Consider the following 13,424-nt stretch of genomic DNA (forward strand, 5'->3'; position numbering starts at 1 on the left):
TGCACACTCAGACAAAAAAAAAAAATTATTGCACACTGCATGAACATTCAGATTTATTTGCTTCTTTTTGGATATCTGCTTCTTTTTGGATATCTGCTTATTTTGGATTTATTTTCCTGACTAGTCACTATATTCAGATTTAGAAAATTGGGAGGCCACCAAAATAAATTTGACAAAAAAAGGAACGAAATTAAGGATTCAAGCAAAATAGAAAAACAAGGATTAATGGCTCACAAGTCACAACATATCGTTCACACATTTTTATTTCTTTTTTTGTTTATATAAGAGCTACTAAAAGTCTGAAAATTTCAGAAAAGGAAAAGGAAAATGGAGAATAGTTACACTTGCATTTGCAGGTTATTGAAAATTCAAAGTTAATACTCCCAGGTGGTCTAATAGTAAAGTGAGTGGGGTTAGGGGCGTAAACGCCGAGCCAAGCCGAATACCACTGTGCTCAAGCTTGGCTTATTTTAAATTTTTCGAGCTTGAGTTTGGCTTGGCTTGGCTTGTTTCTTATACGAGTCGAGCTCGAACGAGCTAAAAAAGAATCGAACTCGAGCTCGAACTGTATCGAGCTTTTCACATAATTTTATTGAAAATATTTTATTAGCTATTATTTTTAAAAAATATTAATTTCTATCGAACATTTTCTTCTTGAAAACATTATAATATGTTAACTTAACTTAGAATTAATATATATTTTTAATTAAATTAGATAGGCACCAAAGACTTCTTTAAAACACCATATAGATGAATATGGTTTCCATGAAATACAACTGTATCAAGTAATTTCATCTAAATATCGATAACTTATAACATTTGTAAAAATTCTCATTAAAAAAAAAAAGACGTAAAGTAGTAGAAGTTTTAAAACCAAACAATACAAAAACAAAGTAGAAAATAAAAATAGCAAGTCCTCATATAAGCTATGAAAAAGGAGGTATGAAACATATAAACCAGAAAATACAAGCTGTTCACGAGCTTTCCGAGCCGAACATATATACTAAAGCTTAAGCTTTGCTTGTTTTTTTTCAAGCCGAGCTTAAACGAATCAAGCTCAAGCGGAACTCGATACGAACTCGAGCTGTATCGAGCCAATTTGCAGCCCTAAGTGGGGGAGAAGTAAATTCAAACATTTTGGATTTGAAGCTTCGGGGAAACAAAACATATGAACTAATTACTTGATTGAAATTTTTAAGTGATTGCATGTGTTTTAAAATTTCCATAATCATATATTTAATAAAAATGTGTGGTAAGGTTTCTTCGTTATAAAAAAATAAGAAGTTAAAGTTAGTCTAATAAAATCAAATATAATGTCCATGCATTTTAGCTAGAAAACATTTTTTTTTTTGGCCAATAGCTAGAAAACATGTATATATACAAAACATGAATCATGTTAACGTTAACGTTAACGTTAAATACTTCCAAACATGCATGTACATATAGCTTTGTCCATTGGGATAGATTTAAAAAATGCAATTGAAATAGTTATAGTGCCAAATACACTTGAAGTACAAATTCTTCTTTTAATAGAGGCCACAATCCACATACACTTGAACCAATTATATATAATTAATTTAAAGTTAATTAAGGGGGTTAGGTTTCTGTATAATTGCTCAACATGTGCTCTGCCACACACGTGAATTTGTCATCACTATAAAGCTGAACTTTAATTTAACAAAGCATGTAAACCAATTTGTCTCTAGCTAGTTATCTCTAGCACAATTAATTAGAGTAATTAACAAAGCATGTACATGCATTATAGTTCACACCCCCCTTCTTATTAACACAATTAATTAAAGGACCAAGTTCCTCGCCGTTGCACTAGAAAAGGGTCCCCAATCTATATTACATATCTGCCATAGTACTCAGAGATCTTTTCGTTTTCATCAATCTTACCTTGATGTTTAATTTCTGTCTCATATTTAGGCCACCTTTATAAGCCAGCTACTAATTTTAAGAAGAGTAATTATAGGTTGATTTGCTGCTTACTAATTAATTAATGTCAGCATTATAAATAAGCTTTGTTTAATATTCATTTCATGTAAAGAGTGTTCCTCAAAAGAATTGGTAGAGTACACTGAACATGGGCTAGCTCTAACTTCAAAAGTATTGGACTGGCTTTAGGGTGAGTAATTATTAAGATGTGCTTTGGGTGTCTATAACTTTATAAGATCCTTCATGATTCTAGCACAATATATTATACGAGAAATGTTAGCTGCATTTTTCTTTATTTCTTCTCATTTTTCATGTCGGTCTATTATGGAGTGTAGTCTCATGATCAATTATTTTTTATATCACCCTTCAAATTAAGATCATCCATGTAAAAAAATGACCAAATCAAAAATCGTTTATTTATTTAATTATTATCAAATAAATAGACAATTTTAGCAACATCTAGATTTATCGTCTATTATTTAATAACAGTTAGATGACAAAACGATTTTCGATTTAGTTAATTTCTTGTAGAGATAATATTTAAAAAATGATCTAAAAAATGAACAGTTCCAATTGTAATACTACATTACGGAATGAACAATAGAAGAAAAAAGACACAAAGAAAAAACATCTAGCATAATTAGCATTTCTCATATTACATATATAATTATAAAAAATTAAAGAGAACTTCAAGAAAAGACATATTATGCTTTGAGCCGTTAGCTTTTCATCCAACTACTAGTAAGAAATATGTATTTTGCCAAAATAATCCACTTATTATTTACTTTATCTCGGTTTGGTCCACGATTTGTTTTTTTGCCATTTTGATTCACAAACTATTTGACATTTGCCCATATGGTCCATTATGTCAAAATTTCATAAACATACGTTAAATGGAGGGGCAAAAGGGTGATTTCATGTCTTAATTTGATCTCATGTTTTCCAATTTTTCTTTTCAACTTTAACTCGACTTTTAATCTATCACATTTTCACCAAATTTAGCAATCTTATATTCGTTTTGAAGTTATGCATCTCCTCTTTATAACCATATAAAAATCATTCAAAACGGAGCCATAAAACTCGAGATAATTGGTCCTAAAGTAGGATACACAAAATTGTCTAAACTTCCATAAAAATCCCAGATTTTTGCTTAAGTGTTCCTACGACTTTTCATTTGATTCTAACACTTCAAATTTGTTTCTTAAGCTTCTAAAAACATGTTTAAAGCTTCTCAATCCATCACCCAACATCAAACCGACCTAAAAATTAAATTACAATTAAGAACACAAATCCCAAAATTTTCTAAGGACACCCCATTTGAATTTCCTTCAATTTCTATAGTGGCAATTAGTGACAGTCATTTTTATGCTATAACACGGGTGAATGTGACTTCATAAGTTTCAATTGTGTGTTTTATGTTGGTTTCATTAGTTTTTGACATGTTTATGTAAGAAAATACATTAATATATCAACAAGTATCTTTTTTATGCAACTTCAAATAGCTAGTTACTGTCGCACAGTAGCAATAATTGTTATTGCCTGACAGTGACAATTGTTGAGCGCTTGATGGATTCCGTGTCGTATGCATTTTATTAAAGTTGATCCGGCTGAGATTTTTCTGTAATAAGTGAGCTGGGTTATTAACTTTATCTGTAAGCTCGACTTTAAAAAAAAAAAAAAAACCCTAATTTTTTTTTTTTTTAGGTTGCTTTTTTCTTTGTTTGATGACAAAGGCAAATTATAGTAGTTGCATTATTTTGATGATGAGGAAAAAGGGAAATTACTAATTAAAGGTGTTAGGAGTTAGGACGATAATGCTTTCCGAGTCCCATTCCCATAGCATTATTATGGCTTTTCATGTGCAAGACGACCCTACATCCCATATCTAACTTCTCAACATAAATTGATATGGGAAGCAGCATGATCAACCTCATCACATTAATAGTTCAATTCACACTTGTTCAAAAGTACAACAATTAATTTCTATATAATTAATGAGAAAATAATAAATTTGGTTCTTGTAGTCAAGGAGTTTTAGTGGCTATAATTTTAATTTTTTCAATAAAAATCTTCTAATTGGACTTCATTTACAATAAAAGATAAATTATAGAATATCCGATCAATTAATTAAGTAAGTAGAAGTCAGAATTATCATATGAAGTGCATATAAGACGTATAAGAATCTAGTTGGACACATCATCTAATCACAGGGATATAATTAAAAAAATTTCATCTAACTAATAATTAATTTTCTATTTTCTTGTTGATTGTGAACAAAACTTAACATTGCAGATTATATTGAAACTAATCTAAACCTATAGAAATTTAATTGAAAACATTTTTTCGTTTCAAATAGATAATTGATAGATATCTCAAATCATACACTATTGAAGCTTATGTCTTTAAATGTTACAAAACTAACACTAATCTAAAGTCTAAAGTGCAGCACCGACTTTATAGTGTATTGAGTTGATAGTCTCTGCTACCTGTATCAGATTGTCGACGCTCCTCCGAAAGGCTAAAGTGGCCGTTGGTGGAAAACACCGTTGTGGTCGGCCAGCAGTTGGACACGTGTTCTCTGTTAGGTTTTGAACCTGGACTTCGTCCGTTACATTTAATGTATCAATTTTCTATTGCATGAGATTTTAAACCAAATTATTAATAAAATAAATAAAATTATAATAATTAATTGTTAAACTGTGGTCCTATCTTTTGACTGTACGCACTCTTCTTGTCTGAAAAAGTCAGAAATTGTAGCTTTCACATGAACGGTTACGGTTATAAGATAAGCCTTCAACCACCATGACAATTACATATGAATTCTGGGACATATGGTTCTTGCACCCAAATTATGGGCCACACTAATTGTTGGGCCTTAGTTTAATTTTAAGATTTGATAATCGTCTACCGACCAACTCATATGGTAACCAATGAACGGACCAAAACGATCAATCGAAAATAACTTGGGCAATTATGGGTAGGTTAGTTCTCAACCGAGTCCATTGGGTCGATTTGCAATAGGCCTGGGCACAAAACCAACCGGCCTGCAAAACCGGCAGCCCAAATGACTCGGGTAGGCTCGGTTCTGGCCCACATCACACAAAAGAAACCGGCCCATTATTTCAGTTGAGTCTGACATTTGTTGGGTAGGTTTTGGTTTGGGCTTTCTACCACCCAATAACAACCTGCCCACTCGATTAAGTTTATATTTATAAATATATATTTATTAATATAATAATATTAATATATACCAAAAAATTTTCCTAAATTTCTAAGTGCATTAAGTTTACTTTTCTAACCTAACACTCATATTCGCCTCCCCTTCTCAAGTTTTCTCCTCACAGTCACAAAGTCATCTTCTCTAAGACTTCGACTCCATTTCTCTCGTGGATAGGCCACCGTCGTACCAACAATCCTAGTCGTCGCCTCTCTCTAACTCTCTTAAGTCCTCTTTTCAACCCTCTCCTCTCTCCATCCTTCTCTATGATTGTGACCTCCTCTTTTAGATTGCGCGCGAGCATCTCTCCTTCTTGCAGATCATCCACAACCCGACTAAAACCGAAACTAACCCACTGTACTCGCAACCTGACTAAAATTGAAACCGAGCTGACCGAAAAGAAATTGGGCAGTTACGGGCCGACAACATCCCAAACTGACCCCCTCGGTGTGGCCAGCAGGTTGAGTCCCAACCTGACCCACTCGGATCAATGCACACCCCTAGTTTGCAGTTTAGGCCTCAAACTAACCCGAATCGGAATCGACCTATGTCGAGGCTTAGATCCTAGATTGACCTAATGTTATGAATAATATTTACATATGCATGATTTAACTTAATGTTTTGTACCTGAAAAAATGTATGTGAAAAAGCTATTAACGTTATCCAAAAGAGACAACTCTTTCATAAATCTAATTAGGTCACATTAGGTTAACGTGTATAACTTAAAAGAAAATAGATTATAAGTTTAAGTTTAAATGTTGATATTAAAAGTTAACCATTTGGTCAAGTGGATGTCACCCTATTCCATTTGTCAGAGGTGATTTTGAGTTTAAAATTTATGGACAACAGTTCTTAATCAAAAAGAAATATGTTGATATTAAAAGATAGCAAGACAAAAAAAATTTCCTTGCTAATCGATTGGCACTCCTTTGTAACCGCATCTGCCCCACAGGAGATTCATTTTGCCAGATACAAATCCTTCCATTCATAATAAAATAGTATCACATCAAGAGCCAATTGATTCAGTGGTGACACTTAATCTCTCCTTTCTGAAAAATGGACACAAATTATTGATATTAAAAAAAAATAGTACCACGCGATTTATAAATCCAATGATAGAATATTTATGCCTGCATTTATTCGACTTTCATTCTCTACCTCATTTGAACATTAAAAAAAAAAAGAGAAACTGAGGAAGAAGTGCCAATTATTTAAGGCCCACTACCCTACTACCACATTTGGGCTTGGGCCAGTGAGGTAATTGCTTAAAGCCCAAGGTTTCAAACCCAAGGTCGCAACTTCAACTCCTTTAACCGTCCCGTTACCCGCCAAAACCCTCCTCTCTCTGTCTTTGTCCAAAACACTGAAACCATGGCGATCAATCTTCTTGTTTCTTTAATCTCCATTCTTATCTCCACCGTTGCTTCACAGCCAAGTGCTCCGACATACCCACAAGAACTCATCAACCCCGTCAGCCCCGCTTTTCCACCTTCTTCTTCTTCTTCTTCTTCTTCTTCTTCTTCTTCTTCTTCTTCTTCTTCTTCAATCTCTTTGAACCCAACATCATCTTCAACAACCCCACAGGCTCCTCTGGTCCCTGCGTTCTTCGTCATTGGCGACTCCTCCGTCGACTGTGGCACCAACAATTTCCTCGGGACCTTGGCTCGTGCCGACCGCCTCCCTTACGGCCGAGACTTCGACACGCACCGCCCCACTGGGAGGTTCTGCAATGGCAGAATTCCTGTTGATTATCTTGGTAATGTTCCTTTTTTAAACACCACCCTTTTCTTGCATAGTGGGAAGTTCTAAATTCTAATGGTCTTTTTGTTATCTGGGTTGTATCTGTGTTCTTGGTTCATTTCATGTCAATGGTTTCGTTGGTTGGTTTTTTTATTGAAGATTTTGGTTTGCTTGGAACCCCAAATGCCTGAAATATAAAATTCAAGGATTTTTTTGAACCAATTTCTCAGAAAAACAGAGCTTAATTCGTTTCTTGAAGGAATAAAATGAGTTGTGAATGTGTTTTCTTGAACAAAATTTGAATGTTGAGAATTTGCAGCATGTTTCTTTGTAAAGTGTGTGTGTGTGTGTGTGTTTGATGAACTGGCTTAGCTAGCAAAATTTTCTCTTACAAAGGTTTTGTTTGTGGAATTTTCTATCAGCACTCCGTCTTGGGCTTCCTTTTATACCGAGTTTTCTTGGGCAGACAGGAAGAGTTGAAGATATGGTTCATGGAGTGAATTTTGCATCTGCTGGTGCTGGAATTATATTCACCAGTGGGTCGGAATTGGTATGCTTCATTATGCTATTGAATCAGAATGCCTTTCAAGCTTTGTAAAATATTTTCATTCAATCTTGCTTTTAGCTGTTCAATAATATAAGGTCTTCATTTATATGGTTTGATTGTAGAATTTTTAGGCTTTTTGATTGGTAGTCAATAGGGTAAGGGATATGAAACTTGGGATCTGCTATATCCACTTCAATTTCAATCTGCAATGTGATTTCATAGTTTAAATTTTTTGATTCTTTCCTTCATGTTTATTTAGCAAAGCTTAAGTACCCCTTCATTTAAGCTTATGGTCTATTAAGAGAATCTAGAGCATTATTTTTTGAATAGCTTCCACTCTTCTGGGTTATTCCAACTCATCAAAACCATTATTGGTGTAATTTTTTTACAGGGTCAACATGTTTCCTTCTCTCAGCAAATTCAGCAGTTTACAGATACCTATCAGCAGTTTGTACTAAGTATGGGGGAACAAGCTGCAATTGATCTCATCTCAAATTCAGTGCTTTACATTTCAATTGGAATCAATGACTATATACATTACTATTTGCGTAATGTATCCAATGTGCAAAATCTGTATTTGCCGTGGAGCTTCAATCAGTTCTTAGCATCTACTGTGAAGCAGGAAATTAAGGTGATTTCCTAATTGTACTCTGATTCCAACCTATTGTTGTGTTTAAATGATGATGGTGTCTAAATAGTTTCCCGATTTGGAGTCTAAATCATTACTTAGAGATCTCAATTTACTTCGATTTTCTGACTTCAAAAGTCGCCTATTATATGTTGTCATTGATGGTACAGAACTTGTACAGCATAAATGTCAACAAGGTGGTGATCATGGGGTTGGCACCTATAGGTTGTGCTCCTCACTATTTATGCCAGTACAGAATGAAGGATGGACAGTGTGTTGAGGAGATCAACAACATGGTAATGGAGTTCAACTTTGTCATGAGGTATATGATTGAGGGGCTAGGTGAAGAGCTTCCTGATTCAAATATCATCTTCTGTGATGTGTTTGAAGGTTCCATGGATATAATAAAGAACCACGAACGTTACGGTGAGAGGTTTTCTAAACTTCTTCCACCCATTTTACCATATCTGTTAGTGGTGTGCACACGTAATGCTGTGAATTATGCTCTCTTGTTCAGGTTTCGAGGTCACTACCGATGCTTGCTGTGGGTTGGGGGATTACAAGGGTTTTATCATGTGTATGTCACCAGAAATGGCTTGCAGTAATGCCTCTAACCATATCTGGTGGGACCAATTTCATCCAACTGATGCAGTCAATGCCATCCTAGCTGATAATGTCTGGAATGGCCTGCACACAAATATGTGCTATCCCATGAACTTGAGGGATATGGTAGCAGTGAACTCCTAAAGATTGGATGGAGAAGCAGCAACAATGGCCATACTCTAGAACCCAAGATCCAATGGAGAAGCTCCAAAGGTATTCCTGGAAATTTTTTTGGTACCTATACTTTCTGCATCAAGTACTGACGAGATTAAAGTCACGTACGCAAGCATGTAACACCTGCTTGGAAACATGACTGAGATTGTGAAATTTTCTAGTACATATCAGAATATAAGTGACATTACCAAATTGTTGACTGATGTCTTTTGGCAACTAAATGTGTATTTTGTTGTTTTTGGTAATGCAATGGGATCCAATTTAAAGGTAGTTGTTAGTTTCATCTTCAATGTCTGATCTCAGCACAAAACTAGGAAAAGCAGTTGTGATGTCCCTGCATTAAATGAAATACAAGATTAGATATTGTTATGAGGTTTCTAATCGTAATTAATTATGTAGAGAAATGAGGTAAGTGGAGAATTACTTCAGATATGGAATTGTCATGTTCTTCAATAAGGATGGATTGCGATCCACAAGTTCCTTCCACTCTTCCAGATCAATCTTCCCATCTTCATTTAAATCTGCTTCCTCAAACGTCTACGAAATTACAAAGCAAAAGATGTACTTAATTGTTACATGATTAGACAGATTACATGTAGCACCAATTTGCATGCCTTACCTTATCAATAATTGCTTCAACAATGTCATCAGATAGGAACAAGTCTGACTCTTTCAGAAGCGCCAAAACCATCTCTTTGACCTTTCACCAGTTAACAAAGGATGAGTACTTCATGCATGTGCATATCTACTAACTCAATCAAATGCTTGAAGTTGAAATAAGCTCTGATGCATCTTCTCAAGGTGAAAATGGTAATCATATTGTTAAATAATAAATGTTAGGGGAAATTACCAATTTAGTCCATTTCTTTGTTCTAAAGTCTCATCTTGGTCCACGATTTTTTTTTTTGGCCAACTTAATCCACTAACTGTTTGACGTTTGCCAACATAGTCCATTCCGTCAAAATTTCAATAACGGCCGTCAAATTTAGGGGCAAAATGGTGAATTCATATCCTTAAATGTACTATTGGTCCACTTACTTTCACGTTTTTCCCAAGTTGGTCCACTTTCTTTTCGACATTTACCTACTTGGTCCATTCTATCAATTTTGTTATAAATTCTGTTAAAATGAAAGACAAAATTGTCTTTTCTTATTTAATAAATTTGTAATTCTATTTCTAATTTTAAAAATATTAGAACTAAAAAAAAAACCCAATAATTAAATTTAAAAAACAAAAAACAAAAAACAAAGGAAAAAAACCCATTGTAAATCCCCAGCCAAACCCGCAAACCCCAGCCACCCATCTTCCTTCCCTAAACCTCATTTTCTCATCTCCAATGGCGGAAGTAGAAGCTCCTAGTGTCGTCGCCCGAGGCTCCAATGGCAGAAGCAGAGGCAGATCAAGATGGGGTGAAGTCGACGATTGGCAAAAAGGGCATATCGAAAATGGATTTGGCTGCAAATGAAGAAGACGAAGCTGGATTTGCACATTCAGAGAGAGGGGAAAATAGAGAGAGAGAGAGAGAGAGAGAGAGAGAGAGAGAGAGAGAGAGAGAGAGAGAGAGAGAATAGGAGAGGGGGAAGAGGGGGTCACTGGCTAGGTGTGGTAGTAGGGCCGGGCAGAAGGTCAGTGACAGGGAGGAGAGGGTGGAGGGTGGTGGGTGGGTGAGTTGCCGATGGTGGATAGAGGGTTGTGGGTGGTGGGTATGGGCTGGGCATGGGTTGGAGAAGGGAGGTGATGGTGGGTTTGATTTTTTCTGTTGTTTTTTTCCTATATATTCTTTTTTTCCAATTTTTTTTTTTTTGTTTTCTGCAAGTGAGGGTGGAGATGGTGGGGAGGGAGGAAGGGCTACGGGTTGTGGGTGGAACCTAGGCTTCTTGTTCTTCTTTTATTTTTGTTTTTTGTTTTAAAATTATTTTTATAGTTGGGCATGAGTGAAGATCATGGGAAGTTGCAGAATAAGAAAGAAGGTGAAAAAAAAAGTAATGGCTATGGGTGTGATCAGGGAAGAAGAAGAAGAAGAATTAGGGAAAAGAAATGGCTATGGGTGTGATCAAACAATAAGAAGAATTTGGGTTTACTGCAAATGGACTTTGGGTTTATGCAACTTTTGTTTACTGCAATTAAATGGACTTTGGGTTTACTGCATAATTTTGGATTTTGTGTGTGAATTGAAAAAGAAAAAGAAGAACAAGAAGAAGAAAGAAAAAGAACAAGAAAAAAGAAAAAAAATTTGTGGGGGCTGTTATTTTTCTTTGTTGATCGATCTAAGGGTATGGATGTTTTTTCTTTGTTTTTTGTTTTTTAAATCTAATTATTGGGTTTTTTTTTTAGTTCTAATATTTTTAAAATTAGAAATAGAATTAAAAATTTATTGAATATGAAAAGACAATTTTGTCCTTCATTTTAACAGGATTTATAACAAAATTGATAGAATGGACCAAGTAGGTAAATGTCGAAAAGAAAGTGGATCAACTTGGGAAAAACGTGAAAGTAAGTGGACCAATGGTACATTTAAGGATATAAATTCACCATTTTGCCCCTAAATTTGACGGCTGTTATTGAAATTTTGACGGAATGGACTATGTTGGCAAACGTCAAACAGTTAGTGGATTAAGTTGGCCAAAAAAAAAAATCGTGGACCAAGATGAGACTTTAGAACAAATAAATGGACTAAATTGGTAATTTCCTCTAAATGTTATTATCTGCTTAGGACAGAACAAGAACTAGCTAGGATTTGAAAGTGATTGTTTACCTCCTCCCGTTCGATGAAGCCTGTCTGCCATATATCATATAACTGAAATGTAACTGCCACATCAAATGCCAAAGTTTTAATACAACCTTTACATACTTATGTACACACATTCAGATAAAATGTGCAGAATTGCATACATGAAACTTTTTCTGCTTGGGGTGCTTCTGGATGGAATACACTTAGACATCGAACAACTCTTCAAATTCTATTACCCCATCATGTTTCAAGTCAAACATATGGAAGATCTACGCCAAGATAAGTTGTCCCCAGAAAATAAACAGAATTGTTGGAATGACAATAAAAGATCAGCATTCCAAATTTAGAAAAAAAGAAGTTACCAATCACAGTTCAATTGTTAATGTCAAAGACTCAAAACTTAAGTCAGGAAGCTCACCCTGTCTGCAAAGAGACTTTGTTTTTTGCTGTTCCTGAATAATCCGAGTTGAAACTCTTCCTGAAAACAAAGTGTAGAAAATGAATCCATACCACCAAATGAAAAGCTTATAATAAAAACTAGTATTAAATTATTAATGGTTTCTGAAACGAAGAGATGAAAACTTACTTTGCTTATAAGCCCATCATCAACTATAGAACTGCTTAACTTCCTGAACAGCTCATACAAAGTCTCAATCTCAATCACCTTAACTGCAAAAACCAAGAATGTAATGCACAGAGAATAATGAAGTGAAACCCAAAATAGAAAATTGCACCCAAGAACAAGTAAATGAAAACAATATGAAGCTTACAACAGGTTTGAGCAGCAAGAACAGCTGCGTTTTCGCATTCAAGTTGCTGCTTCATGCAGACACAGCCCATTAAAAACGCCTTATGTGAACAAAAGTAGTGTTCTTTGAGGAGAGTTAGTGTACCGTAACATAAATGTTAAATATAAGGATGGATAAAAAAATTTCCTAGAGTTCAGAGAGCTTGCAATGTGAGAGTCTGTTGGGTTTTTGTAGCTGTACAAAATGTGCCTTTAAAAAGCGTTAAGGTCCTAAGGAACATATTCAACTTTGGATTTGAATTACATTTATGACTTTGTAACCGTCAGACTTTGTTTGCGCATGGATGCTTGAGCCTGACTCGCTTTTCCTAATGTTTTCTTAGGCCATATTGAACTGAACTGGACTGAACCATACTTAAACGTATTAGACTAGACATGAACTATACTTAATTGTATTGGACTGTACTGTATTGTACTATGCAGACATGGGTTTAAATTATACGACCTAATTGTTTAGGCTGAATTCACTATTTTTAATTTTTATGGCCCATGTTGAAAGAAATGTGTGATGATGACCTATCAGATAGATAGATGCTAATTTGACATAAGTAGAGACTAGTGCAGCATGCACTTAATATCTTTCATTTATATTCACCAGTTTGGTGGAAGTTCAAACTTATGCTAATTAAGCAGGTGCACATGCCTTGATTGAAGAAGATAACAAAATTCCACAATAATGGTTATGGTTTATTCTATTTGAATTTGGAATCTGGTTCTTCTTTTTGGTAGTAGTACTTGCTGGAAATGAAGCTTATTCAGTTGGGGACATAAGTTCTCTTTAATACATTCCTTTAACCATTAAAGTTAGGGATGATACATAACACAAGTTATGAAATTGAATTTATATTACAAACGTACAAAACATAGATATATAAATGATTTAATAGATAGAAAGAAAAACCAAATTAATTAATTTAAAAGTCACAGGCAAGTCGTGTGAATTTAAAAGGCTATATTCAAGAGCCTATATTCTTCTAAATCTGTAATTATATCATGGGAACACATACGCTCATTTTCAAGAGTCTACGTTTTCTTTGA

The 13,424-nt window shown here is 34.7% G+C and overlaps 1 protein-coding gene and 1 pseudogene across 2 annotated transcripts; one reads left to right on the forward strand and one right to left on the reverse strand.

Annotated features, from left to right (window-relative positions):
- The first annotated feature begins 6,526 nt into the window (after positions 1-6,526).
- Positions 6,527-9,109, forward strand: LOC147274274 (SGNH hydrolase-type esterase superfamily protein). Its single transcript, XM_086257112.1, has 5 exons — positions 6,527-6,911; positions 7,318-7,445; positions 7,834-8,073; positions 8,241-8,496; positions 8,588-9,109. Exons 1-5 carry the CDS (start codon positions 6,527-6,529, stop codon positions 8,815-8,817), a joined length of 1,239 nt encoding a protein of 412 aa, XP_086113238.1. The 3' UTR covers positions 8,818-9,109.
- A 158-nt stretch (positions 9,110-9,267) lies between these two features.
- Positions 9,268-12,578, reverse strand: LOC147274275 (calcineurin B-like protein 7; annotated as a pseudogene). Its single transcript, XR_015124233.1, has 7 exons — positions 12,349-12,578; positions 12,165-12,247; positions 11,997-12,056; positions 11,740-11,847; positions 11,603-11,655; positions 9,467-9,547; positions 9,268-9,384 (listed from the first exon to the last, which is right to left on the reverse strand). The product of XR_015124233.1 is annotated as a calcineurin B-like protein 7 (transcript).
- Between the last annotated feature and the right edge of the window lie 846 nt (positions 12,579-13,424).

Source organism: Dryas octopetala, chromosome 9 (genome assembly GCF_963921425.1).
Source record: "Dryas octopetala chromosome 9, drDryOcto1.1, whole genome shotgun sequence".
Lineage (NCBI taxonomy): Eukaryota > Viridiplantae > Streptophyta > Magnoliopsida > Rosales > Rosaceae > Dryas > Dryas octopetala.

Excerpts from the sequence above, each read along its gene's own strand:
- LOC147274274 (XM_086257112.1), top strand. The coding sequence starts at position 6,527 with ATGGCGATCAATCTTCTTGTTTCTTTAATCTCCATTCTTATCTCCACC. Across the intron at positions 6,912-7,317 it reads AATTCCTGTTGATTATCTTG|CACTCCGTCTTGGGCTTCCT; the intron begins GTAATGTTCCTT and ends ATTTTCTATCAG. Across the intron at positions 7,446-7,833 it reads TCACCAGTGGGTCGGAATTG|GGTCAACATGTTTCCTTCTC; the intron begins GTATGCTTCATT and ends ATTTTTTTACAG.